General features: G+C 44.4%; 1 protein-coding gene across 1 annotated transcript in view; it reads left to right on the top strand.

The window, feature by feature from the left end:
• The window catches only part of fut8b (fucosyltransferase 8b (alpha (1,6) fucosyltransferase)), a 93,208-nt gene that overhangs the window by 27,199 nt on the left and 40,052 nt on the right, over positions 1-25,957 (top strand). Inside the window, 1 exon segment of the mRNA XM_034220269.1 lies at positions 20,793-21,400. Within this exon segment, the coding sequence (XP_034076160.1) occupies positions 21,198-21,400 (203 nt within the window). The 5' untranslated portion in view covers positions 20,793-21,197.

Raw genomic sequence — 25,957 nt, 5'->3', positions numbered from 1 at the left:
TGCACTCCCTTAGGATAGGTTGAGGGAAAAGGGTAGCAAGTAAGAAGCAGAGGTGGAGAGGCACACGCAGGGAGAAAGGTCCCCACTGGAACCTTAATTGGAATTGGTCAGACGTGAGGAGTAGGTATGTGACTACGTTCCACAGTCCTTTGCCGGGATAGGCCTCTCTGCAACCTGTTGCCCTCTAATAGAACCCTCTAATTATTCCATGTGTTCAATAGTTTTTGCCTCACTTTTACAGTATCAAGCCGCACTACTGTTGAAACCACCATTAAAGTAAATGCCCCAGCAGAACAGATAAACACAGAAAAACAGCAAAGAAACATGTTGTTCAGTAGAGTGAACACATATCAAAGATAAGCCTTTAAGCAAAACTGTTTTTTCCTCGAAAAGCTCAGTTACCAATTAGCATGACATTTTCATTACATGCCACTTGTTAGAAGCTTTTTCACAAATAAACTGATCACACTGCTGTCTGTGGCAGGAGATGCGTTCTGCGGTGCCAGATACACATTCAGACTGGAAATGAAACATTACTACAATGTTGACTGTGTGCATTGTGAGTCTTCACTCAATGGTATTTATCACAGAGGCCTTTGTTGTCTTGAATAAATAGACATATTACTGGAAGTCCAGAGTTCAGCCCACACTGCCACAGACACACGTTCAGTCTTCAAGGGGGAAATAAGTTCAGTCCTGGAGCATTTGGACGGGAACACAGGAAGTTGAAATATGACTGCAACAGAAATGCAGAGTTCACTAAATGGGACTTCATTTATTGAAATACTGACACTTGGTTCGCCAAAAGTACAATATCAGATGAAATCAAGTGAGTCTACTTTAGATGTATTACTTGTAAAGAGACATATCACGAATAATGTTGGAAATAATTGCCTCTGTACATTATAGGGATGGGTATCGTCTGAAATTTATCAATTCCGATTCTGCTTATCGATTCCGGTTCTTATCGATTACCCGTTTCGATTCCAAAATTATAAAAGAAAGAGGTCAAACGTTTAGATAACAAAAATATCTTTATTCTTTTAAGCTTTAACTGACATTTTTACAAATAAAAAAAATACATGCAATACAAATGTATTACACAATAGCTGTGCTTTATTTTAACTGAGCTATGCCTGTGGCAAGCTGTTAACTTGCCACAGGCATAGCTCAGTGCCTTGTCTTTTTCTTTTTTGGTGTGGTGGAGCCTCACTTAAGAGCGTTCACCGCGATCCATCTTTGGTGTTTGGAGCTTGTGAACTGTCTACGGGAGGACGGGGGGAGCCTCGCTGCGGGGAAACTGTGGACATCTGTCACCTGTCAGCGCAACCTACATGATGCCGCTTAAAAAAAATGAAGGGCGGTGCCGGCCGTCAGCGAACCGAGCCGGCCGCCAACGGCCCGCTGACGACCGGCCGTTCTGTGATTCTCCAGAACACACATATGGCCAGTCCGCCCCTGTATTCCACCGGGTCGCCGTGGCGCAGACGGACTCGGTGGAATACAGGGTCTACCGCGGTTAGGAACCGTTAAGCAGAACTGTTAAGCAGAACCAAAATTATGTATTTTGTATGGGTACCCGGTACCCAGCATTTTCTTATCAGTTCTCATCTGGAACCGAGTTTCGGTTCCCAACCCTAGTACATTCTGGCTTGTTCATATCAACGGTCAATAAAACATTTGTATTCACATTCTCAGCAGATTATCAGTTATGGTTTTAACAACTGATAGGTTGGTTTCAGGGTGGTTATGAACACTGTCTAATTAGTACATCCGCCCTGAAATACTTGTCTCCGTTCCCCCTGTAGATGTGACGCAGGGTTGTGCATTTCATTCGAAGAGCATACCACTGCTTGTGCACCGCTGGGATTTGTAAACTTGAAATCACAAAAAGTTCTCTTTTTCTCTCTCTCTCTCAGAAATGTGAAACTTGGAGAGAAATAATAATCTAGCAGATTTCTGCAGGGTGAATATTTAGTTGCTAGGCAACAGTTGTTGGCATTCTACAGAAACCCTGAAGTAAAGGAAATGGTGCACGAGGCGGCGGGTTTGGGGTGCTTTTGTGACAAAACGGAAACATGAGTGGATCAAAATAGGTTGTCTGGACAAAATGGCAATTTCCCCAGGCCTGAAGACACAATGTTGTTTTGACAAATTGGCCCACATGCAGGACAGTTGTGTACTAAACCAATGCCATTTCAACAATGTAGCCCAGTATTATCGTTGCCATTTTGGAAGCACTTATTCGCTGCTTCAAACTTTCAAATTAGGTTTATAACAATGAGTTTTAAAGTTATGTAAAGCTGGGGTGCATATAACTCTGCTAAACACAAAGTTGAATTAGTTTTTTCGTCTTTAAAATGATCGCCTTCCATGTAAACCCTCTCCCACTGAGGTTGTTTTTCTTTGTTTCTTCATATTCAGCTGGTTGTAGCCATTACCGCCTGGCTCTGCCTTCTGGCTACCAGTGAAGAAGTCCATGACATTGATGCAGGATTTTCTAAACACGGTTTCCCATTTTAGCCCATTTTCTTCGTCAGATTGAGAGTTCGGATATTTATAATCTTGGGGCACCAGCTAATGGTATTTGCAGAGCAAAATCAGTTTAGCGCGTGTTTCCCGTAATGGCTTTGACTGCGTGGCATCGCCAACGGCCCTGTCTTGAATGGTGGAAGGATGGCTCTAATTTGGGCTAATGGGTGACTCAGCCCTCATCATCATGTGTCCTTCAGTGTGCTGCAGATGGCTGGTGAGCCATGGGAGCAGCGGAGCCACTGTTAATACACACAGCACAACACAATGCATCAAGTCAGTGACACATGACGCAGGCAACACTGACATTTGGAGAGCCACATAGGGAGGGGGGGGGGGCCACGTGGGGATGGAAATTAGACTTGCTCAGCTATAGGTGCGCAGAACAAAGAGAAGGAGGTTAATCAGTGGCCAAGCTAATCGAATCATTTGTCATCAGATTAGATTAAAGCTCTGAACCTTCCCTCGGGCAATCATCTATGGAGATAGCTGCGGCTGTGCAAGGTGCAGGTATCAAAGATAATGCACGGTAAGAGACGGCTCGATTTAGTTAAACTCTCCGCACATGCTGGAAAAGAGAGACGAGGAGAGCGGATCACCGTGGCAACTGGAATGCAAGGTGGGTGCTATGCGTGCAGTTTTAACAGCGACGGCGGCCCTATGTGCTGGATGCCTGTCAGGGAGGAGGAAGGGTGGAGGGGCACGGAAACACGCTGGATCCCCGGTGGGGGGGCGTCTGACTGAGGCCAGGCAGGACTGCTGCAGTGGCTAGTTTACATTCCACAGTCTGCTAAGCCTCCCTAACCTCTGCTCTGCTTAGAGACACACACACACACACACACACACACACACACACACACACACACACACACACACACACATACACAACACGTATATATGCTGATATATTTGCAATTTCTCAGAAACATACATTTACTCACACCATAACTACATTCCTATACCTCCATCAGCCCATCACTTCCCATACCACCAAGCCACAACACATTTCGTTTCACATCAACCATGCAGGCAGATAACAAACCACCTCATCTGTACAACCAAACGACCCCCCCCCCCCCCACCCTTTTCAGCCCCATGTAACCTTGGCAACAGCGTCACTTTGCTTCAATGCGGTGGAGGGTGGGAGGGAAGGTGAATGGAGATTGCAACATGTAGGAGTCAGTCCCAGGGGGATGGTCCAGACTGTTTACAACTGTACACAGCAGAATAGGTTCCCCTCACCCCAGAGACCCATTACCAGGGGTCAGAGCTCTGGTCTTAGGGCGGCTCTTTGCAGGTCTCAGTTTGCAACCTGGCAAAGATCAACTGCGTGACTTGAGTACATATATGGGTGGTGGGGGGGCGCCTGGATCGTGGCGAGGTTACTGGTGTCTGCTGTGTTTTACTGGTGTATGAGTTACTGAGGGAACGAGGAGAGCAGCTGTTCGCAGATTCTGCATTTCTCCACGAACTGATATGAACTGCGCAGCTGGTCGGAGTAAATGAATGGCCCCTCAAGTAAATTAGGGTTTTATATATTTAATTTTGCTGCTGTTATGCAGTAAACAGGTATTTATCCTTGGTACCTTCAATTACATTTTCAAGCTTTGTTTGGCAACGTTGCACATGGAAGTCTATGTGGCTGAATATTGGGTAGTTAAAATGAACACAATGTGAAGTTAAATGCTTGCAAGCACCTGTCCTTGTCTATGATAATTTTTTATTGATTTTATTAACATAGAGAAGGTCAATATTGTAGTCAATACGACAGACAAAATATACAAAATGAAATAAAAACAGTTCAAAATTAAAAAAGCACATCATACAAAACAATAGATAAGAAATTAATCATATCAAGAAAGACTAAAAGTCATCGTACTGCAGCCTCATTGAAACCAGTGGCTAGTGATAAAGCCCAGTATGTTCACAGTAACCCGAGCTCATTTTTGAGAGCAAGCATCAGCTGTCTGTGGATATCTTTATCATCCGATAAGTTGAATTCTTTTTTTATTATGTGTAGAAGTTTTGAAATGTTTCTGTCATTTTTGAGAGTTCTAAAATAGTTTTGCTGCTGTGTAGCACCAGTGGAGTGGTACATGTGGATGTTTTTAAGTTGTCAATCATCACATCTTTTTGAACACAACCCCCACATTTTATTCTAGCAAAAATAGCTAAATCGAAATACATCCCTTGTGGGGGATCGGATCCTTCTTTTTAAAGCTTTACTTTATCTTTGACATGAACATGTGTGCAGAATCAAAGCTTAGCAGGGGGTGACACAATAACAATAAACCAACAATCATTTTTGTGTTAATCTTCTTTTAGTATTTTCTGCTTTATCTGATAGTGATGGCTTGGAGAGGGAGTGGGGATGAAATTCTGCAAAGGCCCTTGGTTGGAATCGAACACCAATGCCATCAGTTTTGAGGCTACAGTTGGTTAGAATAGATGGCGCCTCATTTATGTTGTCAAATGAAACAAAAAAACATAATTTAGCAAAACAATACCAAGGTCCGTTGTATCAGAAAGTAATGAAAACCCTGACAACATATTGTAATCCAGTACAGCCCCAGCACAAAATACAGCCTCAAAAATAACTACTGAGTTGAGGCGACAACACTCTGACAGTGTCAAATGAAAATATATTATATACAAAAATAGTATAAATCGCAGGGCTATTGCATTGGGTTGCATTAGGACTTACAGATGTTGTAATGTTTTCTCCTGGATGTAGACGGACTATTCTTTGCCATGCGTTCAGTACAGTTACAACATTGGATTCATAGATGGTATTGAGATAATTGATGGTATATCTGTAAAAAAAAGTGTGATGATCCGTTGGACCTACTGTATAATATGGCATACATTTGCATGATAAAGTTGGGTAACTCTATTGTCATTAGCTTATAATAGAGTGAGCGTTTTGTGACTGAGCAAAGATGAGGTATTGAGCTGACTAGATTAAATGTCAACAGATCTGCTGCCAAAAATACAGCCCACTTCAATATGGATACACAACATAACATGTATTTAAAAAGCTGTCAAACAACTAGTAGACAAAGGATTTAGGAGTATTTTACAAGTCATTAATAAACATACAATATCATCGCCTCCCTCCCGCCGCCTTTACTGAAATTGACTGCCAACTGTTAGGAAACGCTGCATGTACCACACACTTGTGGGTCTTGAAGTAAGCAGAATGTGTGTTTCTGCGTTTGGCCTGATGTATATTTTTTGTGATCATGTGCTTTGGTTTGAGCCATGCACGCTGGAGTACATAGGCTGTGTAAGTCTTGCCTCCCTCCCATGTCGCTCCCAGCTCCAATGGAGCCACCGGAATCAAATCAAGTCAAACCTCATTTCATGCCCCCCTCCTCCCTCTGAGGAATCCCTCTGACGTCCCCGGCACTGACAAAAATATAACATGACATTAAGGAAGCTTGTCAACTTCCAGCTGAACACAGAACATATGCACACATACACACACAGGCATCATTACATTCAAATAATTGAAAGCAGTGGCTTGTGTCACGTCGTGCACATAGTGTTCCTTCCTCTCTACCCCTGTAGTCTCACAATGTCTAGTTAAAAGAACCTGTAGCCCAGTGTGGACATCTTCCCCCCCCCGGAGACAGCATATAATGAGGAAGCACCATTATGGGTCCAGCAGGAGCCTGCGCCTCTGTGTTGCTGCTGCTGCTACCACAGTTACTCGTGCGGTGTTTTTCTTTGTTAGTTAAAGGGAAGAGCAGCCGCAGACGTCCCTCGCTCTCTGCTTGCTAGCCAGCAGTAATGACTAGGCTGTGGGGAGCCAGGCTACCAGGCCAAGACGATGGGAGCCAGTTCCCCTCTGCTGACCCTCAGCTCACCGACAGGAAGGGGAACAGAAGCAGACACACAGGGAGGATCAGATCTGACAGACTGAGGAGGCAGGAAGGGAGCGTAGGGGGGGAAAGATTTCCACCCCAGAACAGGCAAAATTCAAACTAGACCATTACCGACTCACACACGAGGACCCAGCTAGCAGCCCGCCTGTTCACAGACCTGGCATTAGATCAATGTTAGCTGAGCAGCACTAAGATCAATGTGTACTTTGTACAAAAAGTGCCTCGTAGGTTTCTCCAGGATCATGTATTCTCAGGAATGTGATAAGAATTTCTAAAACAAGCAGCTCTTTGAATTGGATAGGTGACAAAAAAGACTTGCTTTTATCTCAAGATACTTGATAAAAAAAAAAAAACTTAACCACAAAAATAAATTCACAATAAATGTGTGAATTTAATTCATGGTTTATTTTGTGGTTGAGTTTTTAATTTGTGAATGTATTTTATGGTTACGTTTTTTTCTATGATCTTGCATGTCTAGTAGTTTCCATATGGTCTGTGTTTACATAAGGTTAGTGCTCTATACGCATATCCTGTGTGCTTTGAGATGTCCTTTTATTGTGTTTACATGAGCAGATCAATAATTCATTGGAAGTCACGCACAACCATTTGCATTACAAGGCAATATAGCAGCAATAACACAGAATGGCCCATTTGTCACCATGCCCATTGAATGGTCACAAAACGAAGCATTGGAAATAACTCAATTGTATGTGAAGTAGTTATAAATCTGTGGATATGGCTGCTGTGTGGATAGTACATTTTAATGCTCTTCCAGGCCGATAAACAATGATCCGCATGAGAGATAGAATCCCGAAGACACAAATGCAGACTACTGCAATTTTGTCTGCCAGGGTTTTGGTTTGCAGAGTTGAAGATGAGACCATTGATGTTGCCTGAGGGGTGGATTAGCCCTTAGGAAGTATTTCTTTGCTCGGATTGGTTTGTATTGATAAGATGCGGCAGGGAAGCAGGAGAGCTGGGAAAAGAGTGCAAAAAGGGGCACACGTCAGACTTATTTAAATACATCAAATGTAATATATCAAATGAAGTATTTACCATGCTGAGTGTACTAGGAAAGATGGTGTTTTTATCTTTATTATTATCATCACTATTTTACTATCTACTGCCTCTGCCCCGGGCCATAACCTTATCCTCTTTTGGTGGATTGCGGATCGAGTGCAACATTGTGTGAAGATTCACAAACAACATCTGCAGCAGTGGCAACCAGGCACTCCCTCTGTGCCTCGTTCTCCTGCCAAGTCCGCCCACGTTCCCTCTCATCTGCTCGGGCCATCTTCCCATCTCCCCCTTCCTTGCTGTTTCCACTGTCGTCGAATTGGAGAAGGCCCATCTTTCATCATGACTGTTGACTTAGCACAGGCCGCTCCTGCCCTGTGGAATGGAACGGAGCCGGGCCGACTGCAGTGCTGAAACACAATAGGCAGTGCATTATTGATTATGTTTGTGTCATCTCGCCTTGATGCTCAGGACTGACCCCTCCTGTTCCCTCCCCCATCCCTGTGCCCATGCATACGTTCTGCAGAAATCAGTACATTTTGTTCACCCCTCGATTTAAATGTGGTTGAACTGTAAGAGATTTCCAATTCAGCATTCAATCTCCTCTCCCCTCTGTTTACCCGGTGTTAGATTTGAGCTCTGGTCCTGTCAAAGGTCAGCATGGCAGAATAAGACAAATGGAGACTGTACAAGAGCAAAGGGAGACAGAGAGAGATCTATTGTAAATAGTTGCCATCAATCAGGGGAATGTCCTTCATTTGGCATGTGTCAGTCCTGGAGGGAGAAATGCATATTCAATCTTGAACAATGAATGTCAGTCACACCACTTCCACCAGACACATGACAGCTGTGCGCAGTGACTGGTTACACACATTTGGAGAATAGGAGCTGCAAGCAAGTGAGGGGGTAAAAGCCCAATCGTTGCACGGGGGAACTGAATAAGGAACAAACTGATGCCCTCCCGGGGGGAAGATTGATGGACTGCCATGGGCGGTATAGTCTTGTGTCAGGACCGATGTGTAAAACCACTGACAAGACGCACATCAAAAATACACACATTGATATCATCGATGATGTGCAACATGACTTGTGTCCGGGATCAGGGTTTCCCAGCGGATCATCGCAGCCTGAAGGGGCCAGCGTGTTGTCGATGGGTTATTGAAACAAGGATACAGCTGCTCACAGTTGGATCACTATGTCCTGCCAATAGTCCAAGAGTTTAGTGTCTTCCTTCACTTTCAGGTTTTACAAAGTCAATGTGTGTAAACTCTTGCTCTGGCTTTCCCAAGTCGTAATAAGGTCTCAGGTGTGCCAACACTGGATAGAAGGAAAGACTCGGGACACTTTTGCGGCAACTAGTGGTTTTTTATTTTCCTCTGTGAGAGACGTAATAAAAGCAGGGATAGTGTTTGTGGGTCTGATTGCATCAGCTCAGCGTTACTACAGCCTGGCATGCAGTGTATTGAGTTTTTTCATCTGCTGTTAGTTAATGTGATTTGAGCAACAGGTCCTGCTTAGTGGCAGGGTGTGTCTAGAGGAGAGATCCCGTGGCTGTTTTTCAGGGACCGTTAATAGGGGTCAGGGAAGACAGTGTGCTAGTATTTTTCTTTAATCGCATTTAGGAGACTCCATCCCCTTGAGGTGAGACAGTTATGTCTTTTTTATGGTCCTCTGGAGGAATGTAGAGTCGAACCATTTAGGGCCAAGCCAGAGTGACTACACTAAAAAAGCCTCTGGTTATGAAAAAGCCACAGAGGGAATGTTTGCAGTGTAGCCTGTGATTGTCAGTTTTCTTACACTAACAACCAATGGTGTATCCGAGTCAAGCAAGTCAAGGCCGAATGTAGTGGATGTTATTACTGCAAAGCAGAAACCCCTTAGATTGATGGCAGGATTGTTTTCCTACAACACTAGAATAACTCTTGTCAAATGAAATCACGCCATAGCTGCAAATGTACATCTCAGACATAAGAAAATATTATTCCACACAAGGGTACACGCATGGGACTGTAACAAAATCTATACATTAACTACGAAAGGACTTGCAAACCGGTCCCATCAAGTGAAAGGAGCAACCAAGCAGAACCTGAAGGGCTGAGCAGACACAGAGGGCCAGACGTAGAGCCGGAGTGGAAGAGACGGAGGAGACACACGAAGGAGTACAGACCCCAAGCAGAAAATTCAACCTGACGAGGACTTCTGTCAATATGACTTGTTTTGTGACGCATGCAGGCTTCTGCGGTGGAGGGACAGGGCAGAGACGAGGCTCTTTGAAGAAAGATGGAAGAAAGAGAGGCGTGTTAAGCCTATTTTAGGAAGTGCAAAAATATTTGTCTAGACTCGTAAACTCGGCCTTATCCACAACTAAATGTCAAGCCCTTGAATCCGAATTTTGCCGAGTAATTTCCCATCATTAAGTGATGGTTACAATATTTTAACAGTGTCAAACCATCCTGACCCAGAGCAAAGCAATTAAATAGAAACTTTAGAGCAAACTTGCCCATGTCTGTTCTGCGCGGGTCACAGTGGGTTTGGGCTTTTATGTCAAGAATCAGCAAAGATGAGGAAGAGGATGTGGAGTCAAGAGATAGTCAGCATCCAGAATAAAGCAATCGGGAGGCAGAGGGTTGAGAGGAGGACGGCAGTCGGGGGGCGCGGCACAAAACAGCCATCTCGACTTGTCAATTATTAATTTCGTAGCCGCTTTAACATGTATTCATGCCAGTCGTCAGTCCATCACAGGGCCAATACAGACAGTCCAATGCATGCAGCTGTGGGCAATTTCGAGTTTTCATTTAATCTCGCATGCACGTCTTTGGAGTGTGGGAGGAAGCTGGAGCACCTGGAGGAAACTCAAAGGGAAGAGCAAATGTGGAGGGTGAAGTCGGCACATAAAAGCCTGGAAGGTGTGATTGGAGGTGATCCAAACTACCACTGAACAACCAGGCAATGTTCAATATCTGCAGAGCTGTCCTAAAATGAATTCATGTATTTAAAACATTTGAATGTGTCTCGAGCAATAATGTATTTAAATCGGGTTTTATTTCAAGAGGAAGGCATATGTTTTGACATAACTGCTTCCTGCAGTTTTAAGGCAGAACGGAGTATAAATAGATGTCATTTGTCACCGCTGACGTGTTTTCACAGTGCAGGGATTTAAGGTCACGGAGCAAAGGAGCTAAGGGTTGAAGATAAGAGGAGCGAGGTAATGTAGCAGAGCGCAATGAATTGGTGGGAGCTGTGTGTTACTGCTGTTTATAGAACTCCTTCTCTGTATTAGTCAGGACTCTGGACCCTCAGGGAACACTTGTCATCTCCCTTTCTGTCATTGTGTCTACAGCCGCCATCTTTCTTCCCATTACCACCTCCCTGGCTCCCACTGTTCCTACCGCACTGCTGTTTTTATTTGTCCCTTCTGTCTTCCTGTATTTTATTTTCTTGGTGTTTTTGCTGCCTGTGCTGTTTAATTGTTGCTCTTCTTGTTTATAGTCTTCCTCCTTTACTGCTACTGTCTGAATGTCCTTTGCCACTTCACCCCTTCCCTTTTTTACTTTTTTATTTAAGTTGTAGCTTTATCTTTAATGCCTCAGCCGTACGGCCTGTCCACACAGCGGCGTGCGTTGACGCTTCACCATTCACTTTGAATGGGGTGACGTCACTTTTTGCCGAACTGCATTGTGGGAAGCGACGCAGAGCTTTGCTGGCGTGGCTCGCGACAAAGGTTGAGCAATGTTCAACTTTTGAACCCTCGGCAGAAGCGTCAGCCAATCGAATCATATGCCAGTACAAGCTTTAGCTAATCAAACCGCTGCTTGTGTGTCAGGGGTGGGAGATTCATGTGATTGGTTGTTGGTCGAGTCTCAGACACGCCCGCCGGCAAGCTTCAACGCACGCCGCTGTGTGGACGGGCCGTTAGAGAGTGCACTGATTTGTGGTGAGGGGGAGGGTGGGGGGACTTTTTGCCCTGAGCCAGGATATAATGAGTTAACCACTGACGGTAAATTGGGTTGCAGAAGATGCGTGAGGAAGTTCAGGACTGTGGTGCACTGCTTATAGTGTTGGAAATGTAACTTATTGCTTAAGAGACCACCAAGCCCCCTACACTAGTCAATCTTGGCTTTTATGGGCAGATAGAGAAATTAGTTTAGGACCCTTTTTTGTTGACTTTCTCTGCGACTGTCAACTAATTGCAGACACATTGCTTCTCTGTAAACCCCAACACAATATATTAAATATGATTTAATGTATTGGTGTGGAAGATAGTCTGTTTACATGCATACAACATGCCATACTTTTTAGAAAATCTTTTTTTCAATAAAACTGTAGCATTACGTTATCACTAATAAAAACCAAAGGACACCCATTGCAGCATTATGCCGTCAATCACAGCTGAGAAAGAGTATTTTCCAAGTCTTGTCATAAAGCAAAAAGCCAGGGCCTTGCTGTCGTTATTTGTGACAGACCATGCACCCCACCCCCCAACCCCCGCTGTCTGTTCTCAATGCTGTGCCATTTCTGATTTCCGCCCTTTACTTTCCTGCCACCTCTCTCAGTCCGACGGTGGTTACACTGAAGGCCGTTTTAAGTGTGATTTTTTTTTAATAGTTGACCACATAAAAGTATTTAATTGGTTCACATAGCTGCTAAGCCACACCTGCAAATATATATGTTTCAGAGGTGTTAACTGAAAGATGTTTAGAACCCCCTTTATCTTCATCTTTGCATCGTGTTGCTCTCATTGTGGATTGCAGCCAAATAACAAAGAATTGTAATCACTGTGAGACTGGCCACTTCCAAGTCCTGTTTCAAAGGTCTGATTGTAATCTGAGCAGGATTCATATTCAGTGGATCCTGGCGTATCACATTATGCGTCAACACATATTCAGATGATAAAATCACAGAATTTGGCACAGTGTAACAGAAGCCGTGTTCTCTGCCACTCCTATTTATTCCTCCTGCTACCCCTCCCTCTCCGGCCCCTGATTTTCTTCTATTATCCCTTCTTTTTGCTCTCTATTCTCTTGTGTATTTAGTCTCTCATTAGGCCACTTTAAAGTAACTGGATAAAGGTTGGCACCCTCTGTATGGGATCATCAAATGCCCATCCGCTTTCCCTCCCTGCCCCCACCACTCTAGCTCATCCCTTGGACCCCAGGCCGTAAAAGGTCAGCCGTCATTGGGACTCATTACGAGGAACAGAAACCGGAACAGACAGGAAGTGTGTGTGTGTGTGGATTCAAGCAGAAATACAGCTTAAGGTAGATGATAACGCACACATTGGACTTCCCCCTTTCTGTTTCTCGCAAATAATAGTGGTCAGGGTTCTTTGTAGCCCGTCCTGATTTTCACAGAGCATTGTGTTTCTCAACACTGCTGTACTGTTAGAAGATCACTATGTAATGACGCTTAGTTCCACAATGTCTCTGCAACCATTTCAAATAAACAGCCGTGCACACACTTTTCAATGTCCTCTTTGCTCCAGGCATGATAATGACGCTGCTTGAGCGGCATTGACTTTAGCCTTTTTTCCTACTATCTCAAACACACACACACACACATCATTGCAGAGCCAGTTCATCACCCTCACTGACACTGAATTTACAATGGTGTCCTTGACCACGTCTGAGCTCCCAGATCCACCTTCACTCGTCAGGAGACAGATTGGGTTGGCAGGTGTGTGTCCCGCCCATGTCCGCGTTTTTATTTGAGCATACAAACTAATAAAACAGAGGAATGACTCCCCACTTTTTTTTACTGCTAATCACATGTCTCTCCATCCCAATTAAAAACTTGTTTGCATAAACCGTCAGCACAAACACACCTCCCCCCCAGCGGCGCATTGAGGTGTGTGTGTGTGTGTGTGTGTGTGTCGCTGTGTGAATGGCTACCTATCTTTGTGTCACCATGTGAGTGCACGTGCATGTGTAAATGTGTGTGCACGTGTATCCTGCTGTCAGCGAATTCTCCACAGAGATAACCTTGAAGGAGTGGCTGTGTGCTCAGCTCTGATACCGAATGCCAAGCTGCAGCGGGCTCAGCGGTGGCGTGGTGAGAACTTCTCCGAGACCTTTGGACACTTAATCCCAAAGTTGTGATGAGGCGTTCAAAGCCCAACAGTGGAGGCCCTGCTCAGATAGTCAGCGCAAGAGCAGGCATTTAGAAATAAGGAGTACAAATAGTGAATCATTACAGCAAGTTCCAACAGTAAAACCACCTCAAATGGTTCTTCGAACACTAACATCTTACCAAGAAGATATTTCCCTTTTGGATTTATCACTTTTTCTTGCTTCTTTCTATGTTCGTTTACAACATAATTGTCTAAGGTCGCATTGACACATAATAGTCCGTTTTCAGGTGCCCACCAGACGACAGTTAAAACTCAAACGGACTATAAACTTTAAACACAAGTCATGTGCACGGAAATGCTGTTCAACCATTGGTCAGACATTAAGGGGGGTAAAAACGCAAATCCCGACAATTTCTACCGGAGCCTCCGCCATGGAGCATCGGTACTTTCGACAGGTTATTCTCATGCTGCTGTTAATCTGGAGATCAACAGACATAGCGGCCCGCGCATATTATTATATAATCAGACAACGTCCGTTAAAAAACATTATAACACATAATGAGACGTTCTGCAGTCAGGAGGAGGTTTCACAGACGACAGGTGGCTCTGACTTTTATGTATAGTTGACGGAGCATTTTTACTCTTACGACACTGTTCAACACTTCATTCTGCTTCACTCTTTAACTAAACAAAATCTTTAGCGAAAAACTCTTTCTTTCGCTAAAGATTTTGAAGACATCCGCGTTCTTGTGACGCGTAAATACTACACTTCCTATGTTTTGGTGCGGACTGCGTTCACACCAGCGATTAACCGCTCCAGAGTTCACTAGCAAGCGCTCCGAGACCACCTCTTTTAGGCGGACCATAGTCCGGTTGTTTAGTTCACTTCAGAGGTCTCGGACTGCGTTCACACCGACCCAAACGAATCACATCAATCAATCAATGTTTATTTATATAGCCCAATATCACAAATGTTACATTTGTCTCAGTGGTCTTCACAGTGTGTACAGAATATCAGTATGACCATACGACACCCTCTGTCCTTTATCCCTCACATCGTACAAGGAACAACTTCCAGAGAAAACCCACAGTTTAAAGGGAAACATGGGAGAAACCTCAGGGAGAGCAACAGAGGAGGGATCCCTCTCCCAGGACGGACAGACGTGCAATAGATGCTGTGTGTAAATCGAAAAGATAATACATTTACAACATAGGTAGTCCAAATGTTTGGAAATACATGTGTCTATAATAAGAAGATTAATCCACGAGGATGTCAGCAATCTTGTGGGAGCCATCAGGGAAGTAGTATGGTGAGAGTCTGGCAGGACCACAGAGACAGGTTCAGCCACGCCCACGACCCGAAGTCCAGGACTCAGATCCAGTGCTCAGGATGGAGGATCCAGGACACACGACCACAGCAACAGGATTAGCCTCGACTCAGGATCCCGGCGTATATATGGACACAAAAAAGAGATTTGGGGGAAACTGGGTTAATCGGAACAGAGTACACAGGTACAAACAGCCAGAAAGACGGAGTAAGGTGCCCCCCGACAGTCCAAGCCTATAGCAGCTAAACTAACGTGTCTACATACATGCACTCCCCTAGGATAGGCTGAAGGAATAGGGTAGCAAGTAAGAAGTAGGAAACAGGTGGAGAGGCACACGCAGGGAGAAAGGTCCCCACTGGAACCTGAATTGGTTAGAGGTAAGGAGTGCGACCTTAGCGGCTAAACGCACCAGGGTTCGATTCAACCGGACTATACAAGGCTGGTGTGAATGCACCCTCAATGTGGTTTTGAAGGATCCTGCACTGAACACAAACAGTAACTTTAACTTAATTGATTGCCAAAAAACAGTCACATTTAAAGATATCTTTTAACTCACCATATGTAATTTGTCTTAATTGTTAGGGCTATCTTCCTTAGCAAGTTGTTAAAAGCCTCATGCTCCCATAAACAATTATGAGTAGGCATGGCTTCCGTGTTAGCTTTGGGCCTCTCCTTGTGCATTAAAACCCAGTGCATTTACTCTGGGCGTCTTTACTCTATCTGTGTTTGTCCTTTTCCCCACGCCATTTGGTCTAAGTTAATGGACTCCTCCACATTCAGCTTAGAAATGCTGTGAAGTAAACAGCAGCTCATGAAATATTCACCACTCTCCTGTAGTTGTGTGCGAGTCTATATGTGTGTGCAGTCAAGCATACCCAACCTGGCTGGGTGACTCCAGCACACCCACTCATGGGCACACACATGCATATGAAATGCCCCAAAAAAGTTAAAGGGTGTCTCCGCAGCTCGGCTCCAAGCCAGCCGAGAAGAGAAAAGGAGCGCCGGGAGAGAGAGAGCACTCTGCTGCTGAATGAGTCACACAGCTGCTGATATTCATATTGATGAAGGAAAAAAAAAAAAATCGCACTCAAAAGTGAATAGGAGTGTTTTTGTTGGAAATGGCAGAAAACAAGAGAGCAAACATTTCAGGTTACAACCCTCAAGGAAACGTTTGCGTTTGTTTGTTCCTGTTGTTGCAGCATTTTTGGAATAAATAGATTCTGATCCATTTTGATGTGCCATAGCCTGATTCAATTATCTGCAGTCTGTGGTTGTGGTCCTTCTATTTGAACTGTGTCAGCCCCTGCTTTCCTGACACTAATGTTATCCCTTACTTTGTAACTGGGTAAAAGGTCGCCGGATTGACCCTCCGGACCAGCTGAGAAAATAGCAGGAGAAGCTGCTCAGTGGCCATTTAAAGGAAACTGTGACCGCACCAAGCAGCTATCCGAGTGAAGCTTTATGGCTATAAAGAAGGCTGTTGGTAGTACAGCCTGCTCAGCAAACCATCCCTGGATAAATAATGTTTAGGAATTTGCTGCCAGAATCTAGGTTGATTATTTTTCTGTTGTCCAAAACACCTGCAAGCTGCGTCCTCGGTTGTGCTCATTAGCTAATGTTAGCAGTCAGGCATTTCAACTCAAACTGGTCATATGCTGGGATAGAAAATGTTTTTCAACATGTGTTTCTATGGCTATGGCAAAAAAAAAAATAGCTGCTGTCCAATCGTTAAGATATGGATGTATAAAATGCTACTTTGCCGACAAACACATCCTATTTTGTCCAGCGCACTACATGCCTTTACATGTCATACATTTTGCTGCATATTCCCCTTAGGGTTGCCCTAAGCAACACACGCAAACACACTCACCTGCACCAATATGGATGAGTAGCGAACATGAGCACACAAGCTTGAGTAGTGTTGGTGTAATATAAGCCGTCCTCAACCAAGCTACATGTATTATTCAACGGTGGACCTCATGCCGGTGCTCATTGCCCCGGAGAGAGAGGAGCCTTGATGGATGACCTCTGCTGCGGCCTGAGTCACGTTGAAGATTAACCAGCAGGACTGGAAACAGGTCATCTCTGCCGACCCCTCGGGCTCCTGCATGGTGCTGCAGCACGGGGTCGAGTGGTGACAGGGTGGCAGTCCCCCCCTCCGCTGAGCCACATGCACCACGCCAGCCTTTACCCTGAGCAGCCCCCTCTGTTGCCGTGGCAGAAAGGTGAAGGGCATTGTGGGGAAAGAATGATTTTTGATATACAAGTTCGAGAGGAAGATTTGGGGATTGAGAGTGTAAGTGGAGCAGACCATTTATGATCAAAGTAGGCCAATTTATAAAGTTGGACTTGAGCTCATTCGAAAGAAAGCAGTAACATATTGAATATTGTCCAGAGTAGCTTAGAACTCGAAATCATGTATAATTGTACTTGGAAGAGGAGGGTGGAGGGACTTGGAGGAAGAAAGTTGGATTTAAACAAGTTGAGGCACGATATGGGCAATTTCTCTAAAATCCCTCTGTCAGCATATCTGTCACACAGTCCAACTTAGAAATGATTGTGCCCCAGTAGGGAACTTTTACTTATTTATTTAACTGACATTATTATAATTTTCATTATTGATGCCCCCTGTTCGTGGCGACTCGAGGGCAAATGTGAGAGGTTTGATAAAATGCAAAAATCTGCAGCGCAAGATCTTCATCAGTAGAATAAATTGCAGAATAGTATCATTGTCTCTTTAACAAGGCGTTCTATCAAAAGAGAGATCACCAATGTGCTTCTTCCATCCTTTGCCATTTAGTCACAGCCAAGACTGAGCTGAAGGGCTCGTTGAAAAGCAACTGTAAAACCTTCTCTCGTTTTCTCCAGCTATTCACTGTCATAATATGCAGTTAGTTAATTTCTGTTTGATTTTAATGCATAATTAACCTATACTCTTGCAAGTCCTGTGAGGTAAAGCACAGATCTTTAATTATGATTGTTGGTGCCTCAAGTATTTAATAGCAAGCAGTTGATCTCAGGATCTGTTGGCTAACCTCTACACACTGAGCTAATCTCACATTACTCAGAGCTCACATCCTGCTCTACAATCTACATTTATCATTAGGGAAAATGTGGCCTGGCCATGTGTGAGGGAAGCAGACTGAACCCATTTTCAACTATCAAAAAACAATATCTATGACCTTTAGTGTGACGCATGTGTTTTTGAAAATGCTCTCTTAACCTTTGTCTTTTAACCTTGTAAAAGATGTTCACTTGTGGGGATATTAAAGGGGCGCTCAAGCACTATAACCTTACACTTACATAATGTTAGGGGTTTTGCATAGAACACATTAAAACAGAATAGTTCAAAGTTAAAGCATCAGAGGGTGAGATATCCTGAGTGTAAGACCCCAGTATGAATGGAACATATAGAATGTCCCATTAGACCACTATTGCCTGTTTAATGCCTTCTTATTCCATGCCTTTGTTTGGTTCTCAAAATGCACTAAAATAATGTATCCACAGGCTCCATTGACACCATCAAAATAACACTGACTGCATTTGTTATATTTGTTATAGTCGGGTGTGTACAGAACATTTAAGCTTTTACTTCTCTGTTATCTGCTTTGATATCATGTCCTTAGTATCCCATGAATGCCATTAACTGCAAGAAGATAATTTTCAGTTCCCCAACGCTCTGTTAGTATGCCAGAAAGACATTACTAGCTAAGCTTGACTTTCCAGTATAAGCTGAACACAACTAGCTGGATGTGTTATCTCAACAAATGTCCCATATCTCATTTGGCAGCAGTTGCCTGCCACATCCAACAGTTTTATATGTATCAGTTTTAGTCTACTGAGCACAAACCTCATTATGGCTCCTCAAACACAGTGACAAGAGGCGCATTCACACCACAGTACTTTTCCCACAAAGGTTCATCAGAACTTAGTTCATGAGAACTCTTTAGTTCTCATGAACTAAGTACAGATCGCGTTCACACCGGAATAAATCCCTGGGGGAGGATTAGGCAAATGAAGCCGCTGACGTCACTTCTTCTTCTTCTGCTTTGGGTTTACTGGCAGGCCGCAAACCACTTCACGGCGTATACTGCCGCCCAAAGTCCCCGGCCGGAAGTCCCCGGAGTTGGGGACTGGCTTCAGTAGAAGCTGCTGGGACTCCCAGCAGCTTCTACTGAAGCCTTCCGAGTAAATCGCCAGAATGCCGACACCTCCTCATCCGATAATAAAATGGCGGCTTCACAAAACTTTTGGGAGTTTTACGGGGCGTGGTTTGCAATCCGCCCAGCCAATCAGACATAGGAACCTTTTTCTCCCACGAAAGTCCCTGCTCTCTAGCAGGGACGGAAAAGGGGGTGAAAAGGTTCTCATGAACTCATTTTAGTTCCGGCTCTTTTTGGTGTGAACGCAACATTTCGGAACTATATCGGAACTAAAGTGGGAAAAGTACTGCGGTGTGAACGCGCCTAAGGGTTTTTGCAGGCTGCCTTTTAGTAAAGTCCCAGTCGTGCATTAGCTGGTGGAGTGCTACCCTCTCGCAGCTCTTATTTTCCATAATAAAACACAGCTCAGCACATCTTTTGCTGCATACATAAAGAGGGGCCACCCTTGTGTCAGCCTAGGTAAGTCACAACAGGAGCACCAGCAAGGAAGGAACGTCTGCCCACATTTCAATAATCCACATCAATCACAAAGAAAAGAAGAATAGATTGCACCTCGTTGTTTCACTGATCTCAGCTGCTCAATTCTGGGCAGTTTCCTAACAGTCTCTATGGTATTACAGCATGGCATGGCACCATTTATGTCCTATATTTCCACTATGCTGCCATGGTAAACATAAAGTGCTACTGTTAACCTACTTCTGTGCTGCCAGGCGAACCCCAGCAGGAGCGCTTTCCTCTGTCTTGAGCGTCACTAGCGGAGGCACCAGAGATACTGCGACATGTCAATCATCTGCACCCCGCCGCCAATCACATGAAGTCTAAGATGCTTGGTATTATTCCAGCGTTTCTGTGGTACACACTCAGATGATAGCACACATACACACAGACTTAGATTTAAAAGACACACCTGCCAGTCTTCATCCCATCACACGACTAGTCTCAGTTGCGTGGCAGGGCTTTGTTGGCGAGTTGACAGCGAAGGTTGCTTCATAAACCTGCCACGCGTCCATCTCATCTCCCCCGCTGCTTTGGGATGAAGGGAAGTGATGATCCAGGCAATTTTCCGTTCCCTCTGCTCCATTAAGCTCACTGTAGCACCTTGACAATGTTGCATTCTGTCACAGAGGCTACGGGCAAGGCAGCGGGCTTTTGGGAAGGAGGAAAATGCTCGGGGAGAACTTTGTGGGATTTATCCGTCTCCAAACAAAGCCATTAACCGCTGGGCTTAGTCGTGCTTTAACTCACAGTGAGGGACAAAGTGTTGGATGTAGGTTGTGGTAGGCTGTGGTTGACGATGCAGTATATAGGGTGTTAAGAAAAGAAAGAGATGTCATCTTGGATGTGTGATAGCTTGTCTCGGCGTGCATGTAAGTGAGACTTTTGAAAGACTACATGAATTTGTTTGTAATGTGCAGGGCGTGGAACATCCCTGTCCTGCCTCCTCAGCAATGCAGCACAGCTCAGGGACTGCACATCACTATGTAGATGCAAATTGCAGTGTCATGCTGATCAATCCTGTAGGCTGCTGAGACAGGGTTATGCCGGGTCTGCAGCATCTTGGCTCCAACTGTCGCTCTGTCTGCCCTGTGCGCTGCTCTCTGTGTCTGAATGGCGTTATATGAGGCATGTCTAATACTTTGCTCTTCAGGAGGATATCTGTCAAGCTGGGTTGCTGCCCTGGCTTTTTCGATGACTTTAATTTGCTTATGTTACAATAACAAGCACATAAAGTATTTGCAAGACAAAACTCTTTGCAATAAACTCAACTAACCCCCATGTCTTTATTTATTCTTTACAGGACACAACCCCAATAGGAGAAACCTGTGGGACTGGAGAGAAACAACAAAGCGGCGTGGGACTAGCTGGTCAACACGGAGCTGGGTGGAGGGGAGGAGACATCACCGTCAAAACAGAGACTTCGGAGCATGCTAGCCATGCTTTAGCACATGCCAGAAAAGCTGGTTGATTACTGGACAAACACCTACTGCCTTTTCTAACACACTCCTGAGGCACAAAACAACTATCTCCCTCACATCTGTCATTTACTGTACACCACCCCTGCAACCATGCAGATGCCAAGGTTGGCGCTGTGGCACTTGTGGTGACGGGGCGCAGAGTGTGTGTGCACATCCGGCAGGCAGGCCAGTGGGTCGTGGGTGTACAGGCACACCAAGACGCATTTTTGGGTGGGCGAGGTTGCACCATGCGGCCCTGGGCGGGTTCATGGCGTTGGATTACCCTGGTGCTGTTGGCCTGGGGCACGCTCCTCTTCTACATTGGTGGTCACTTGGTGAGGGACAGCGAGCACCCGGAGCGCTCCAGCAGGGAACTCTCCAAGATCCTGGCCAAGCTGGAGCGGCTCAAGCAGCAGAATGAAGACCTGCGGCGCATGGCCGAATCGCTCAGGTATGTTGTTAGAACTAAGCTGATTGACTATAACGGCACTAAACTTTTTTCTTAAGTGTGCTTACATGCAAACTAGTATCCTCCCTATTTGGTTGTACCAATCATATGATGTTTAAGATACCTGAATACACCCATAGCTGGCTGAGAGAAACCTGAATATGCTGTCTGACTCAGTGCGTTTGAAACCAGTAGTTTGACATTAGTCGATTGTTAGCAGTTTCCAAAAAAACATGGACTAAAGTTAATAGTCATGTTTTATCTTTAGTGAAGTTATTGAATATTGCGTTTCACCCACATCCTCTAAAGCAGGGGTGTCAAACTCAATTTTATTGCGGGCCACATTAACATTATGGTTGCATTCAAAGGGCCGGTTGTAACTTTAAGACTATATAAAAATACATATATAAATATTGAATATATATAAAATAACGTATTACATTATTGCCTCTGCATTGGATTATTTTCGGATAGGTTAATAACTTCATAATTAACTAGGTCTGAAAGAAGTCTTTTCAGTGAGAATGTCACAAAATGATTTAAAAAGAAAAGCCAAATTCTGAGAAAAAGCAAATTTTGAAGAAAAAAAGTTAAATTTGAGATGCATTGTGGGACATGTAGTTTATGGGCAACGTGCTTCTGTAAATCGGCATGTAACCGTATAATAAACATATTACATTCTTTGCACGCTCTTGTGGGGCCTCAGCAAATGAAGTCACGGGCCGGATTTGGCCCCCGGGCCTTGAGTTTGACACCCCTGCTCTAAAGCCACCCAACTGAACTCCTGTTTTCAGGATAATTTAAATGCCCGAAAATAATTTTTTGGATTACTTTTTATGATCCGGCGAATGAGTTAATAGATTTACTTGACCGACATAAAATTGTACTGGGCAAGTAGTGTGGGTAGTATAACAATATCATATTAAACACTGATAATGCAGAGGATGAATTGTTAAAAAGAAAAACCCCGGAGTCAAGGCCGGCCTAGTTGTTAGTGAGTGAATTACACAAGCATATAAGGATATTAATTGCCATGATTTTACTATAAACATCATTTTAAGACTCAGATAAGACAAAAAACCAAGTATACTATTTTTTAAGTTTCCTTACTCAATAAAAGTTAAGTGAGATATTTTCAGAAACAAAAATAATCACAATCTTTCTTGCGTATCAAACAAGAGCTTTTCTGAACATCGTTATGAGTGGCAGAGTAGAATAGTTTTGATCTGTATTTGCAGTTCCAGCTTTGGCTAGTCAGTGCAATAACTGAACCTGTGGATCTGAGGTTCTGCAGAAAAGCACAGAGCAAACAAATGTTGTGCAGCCCTTTTTGCTTGCCTGGTCAATGTACTTTTGTTTTGAAGTAACAAAACAACAACTATGGTGCAATGCATCATCCTCCTAAGTTTCTGCAAAGTCCAGCAATTAAGTTCAGCCTCTAGCTCACTAGTAATCCAATCAGACTAATTTCACAAATCCCACCAAGTGGAAATGGGATGATGTTTCTGTTTTTGCTAACGTCTAATCAGCATATCATTAAATCAACATCTTGTGGCGCGTACAGACCAAATGTTGCTGCAAAGTTTCATCAAAAGCTGATCAGTGGTGGTGGAGATGCTGTGTTTGACAGACAGATGGATGGACTGTCACACACCTCACCAGATTTCTCATTGTGTTATTTTGGCAGAAAATAGCACATTGTACGAGCCCATTAACCACACAGCATCCGTCACACATTCGGGCTATGTGTTGGAAAGAGACAGATGGTTCTGCTCTTATCTCTGCATGCTGACAATGTTCCTCTTAGCACATAAATACTGTCTGTACATCTGTGTTTGCTACTGAGCACATGCATGTGCAGGGAATGCAGCAGTGCTATATTAACAGGGAACTCTAGCTTCAGATGTTGCCTCTTCTGTGATATTCTGATTCACTTTGATGCTGGGCCCTCATCTGTGCACACAAACAGAAAAACACACGCGCTCTCGTTGCTTCAAACAGCTGGTCCCTGATTAAATCCCTTGCTTTTGTAATTATTTAAAATTGGCTCAAAAACAAAGGTAGAATTCATGGCACAAAAACAAGTGCAGCTTTCAGTCGACCAGTGTCCAGATGGGTCCCCGACACACTGCGCGCTTGTTGCTTGTTATTGAGTTGGGTTGTTGATCTGGGACCGAGGCCTCCACAGTTGTTTACTGGGACAGCGCTACACTGCCTTCTCAAGTCCCTCTGAGCTTCAGCCTCAGCTAAGTATCTGGCACAGCAAGCTAAAAGAAGGCAACTGGCTGGCTGAGGTTAAGCTTCATGAGATATCGACTGCTTGGCTTGTGCTCCGTTTCATTTTGTCTCTTTCTTCAGCATGTGTGTGTCCAGTGGATAGATACAGGCCTAGAGGAGAACTGCAGCGTCTCTTATCCTTATATTAGAGCCCTAATAGACGCAAAGAGGCTGTTAGCAAGCTGCCCATCAGAGCTGCCCATCATCCCTGTCACAGCCCCTCCCTTCTCATCTCATTGCCCCGTCCTGTTTCTGTCTTCTTCACCTTCCTCCTTCTCCTCATTCCACTACCAAACTGCTGACAGAGGCATGGCGCCAAGCCAGACTCCAGCTCGCAGGTTGTCACTGACTGACTGACTATGTAACAACTCACTAGCTCGCTGATAGACTAACTGAACACATGCCTAACCCAATTCTCTGACTTGTACATTCAGCAGATTTGTACTGCGAACATGAATCTCTGAATGTTGCACAAGTACGCAAGTTCTCTGCAAGCACTAGCTGACATCAGACAATAAAGAAGGTTTCACCCAAAGCACCTAACCTTCACATTACTGCATTCATTCTTTATGAGAGGCCTCGGAGAAATTCAAACCCATAAAACTGACATTATATCACCTTTGTGTTGAGTTTTAGCACAGGAGAAGCCCACTGCATTGAGATTGATTTATAGCTATGAGTAGGATTAAACTTGGTTAGTGTCATCGCAGCGCAGCAGTACTAGATGGATGTGTAATACATTATTGGGCAGTGTTGTGCATTCATCATACACCTGAAGGCATCTTGTTTACATTGTCTCATTTGCTTTACGATAGAGAGGGATAGTTTGCTGAAGCAGTTAGCATTGGGATATTGATTTTGTTTTATCGTAAACTGCATATTTGTGAAGCATCCAAACGAGGATACTTATTCAACCTGCTAAATGGATTATTCGCGTCACCACTATCATGGTTTACCTGCTTTTTGCTGAACCATCTATATTTTTTAGAATGGGATTGTCATGTGAAATGAATCAATCTGTCAATCACAGCTCAGATTATAATTAGCATCACCTGGCTGGGCTACAGATCCAATCCGGTGAGTCTGTAATTCGGGCTATTCCTGAGCGACAGGCAGCTTGCCAACCTACCAATCACCCGGCAGCATTAATGAGAGGGGAGCACGGGGTCGAGTTGCTCAGTCTGTCTGGCTCCGCCCTCTCTGCAGCTGTCAATCACCTCGGGCAAGAAGCCACGGCTCCTGCAGAGACAATGACACACGCCGGCCTGATGGTGGGACATCGGAGGGAATGAGGGGTGAGAGTGACAGCTGGGCTGAGCGATGAGGACCTGATCGATCCTCCAGGCATGCCAACAGAGGGATGAAGGGAGGGCGGGGGCGATGCAGAGGAGGGAAACATGATGGATGGCATGAGGACTAAGTAAAGAGCAGCAGGGAGGAAATGAGGACTAAGGGGATGAGAGTCCGCACTGAACTGAAATCTTGTGGTACGGTTTGCATATGTCTGCTTAATTCGGGTCCCTATCTTTCAAGTAGAATGCAAATTCAAACTGTATAAACAGACAGGCGTTTATAGTTTAGGGAGGTGAGGTCCACCCATATACAAGGAGACTGTAAGAGAAGTTTTTAAAGGTCTCCTATTATACTGTCTTTCATCAATATATTATAGGTCTCAGATATATACAAAACATGTCTCTGAAGTGTTTGGCTCCAAACACCAAACAGATCATTGCAGCATTACCCATAATCCCCTCTGTTTCAGCCCTGTTTCAAAAGTGCTGATTCTCTGTCTGTTACTTGAAACTAAGGAGCCCCTCCCCACGCCCCTCTGAGAGAGATTTGGTTAAAAAGAACACAAGGGTGCTCTAGGAGGAGATTCAGGTGATAAGGTGGGGCGGGGGGGGGTTACCTTGGTTGGTGATTGGCTAATGGTTACACAAGCCAATACATCGTTATGACATCATAAAGTGGCCAAAATCTGATCAGCTGATTTTCAGACAGGTTTTTATATAAATGGATCAGAATGAAAATAAAGATAATCTTCTTTACTGAAACTTTCAGGATCTCTTAACACAGAGGGGACACATGTTGATGTAGAAAATACATGAAAAAGTGGATTTTGCATAATAGGTGACCTTTAATTCTGTACTGGTTTGAACCCAGCGGCCGCACCAAAACAGTTGCTGCTGCCGCTTCCAGGCCTGAACTCCCATCGACCAGTCCGGCGCTCGGGCCCGGTGAGGGAAGGGCTCCTGCCACACACACTGGCCCCATTGTGGGAGC

This window comes from Gymnodraco acuticeps, unplaced genomic scaffold (genome assembly GCF_902827175.1).
Source record: "Gymnodraco acuticeps unplaced genomic scaffold, fGymAcu1.1, whole genome shotgun sequence".
Classification (NCBI taxonomy): Eukaryota; Metazoa; Chordata; class Actinopteri; order Perciformes; family Bathydraconidae; genus Gymnodraco; species Gymnodraco acuticeps.
The sequence above is the reverse complement of the archived record's forward strand: the minus strand, read 5'-3'. Positions and strand labels throughout refer to the sequence as shown.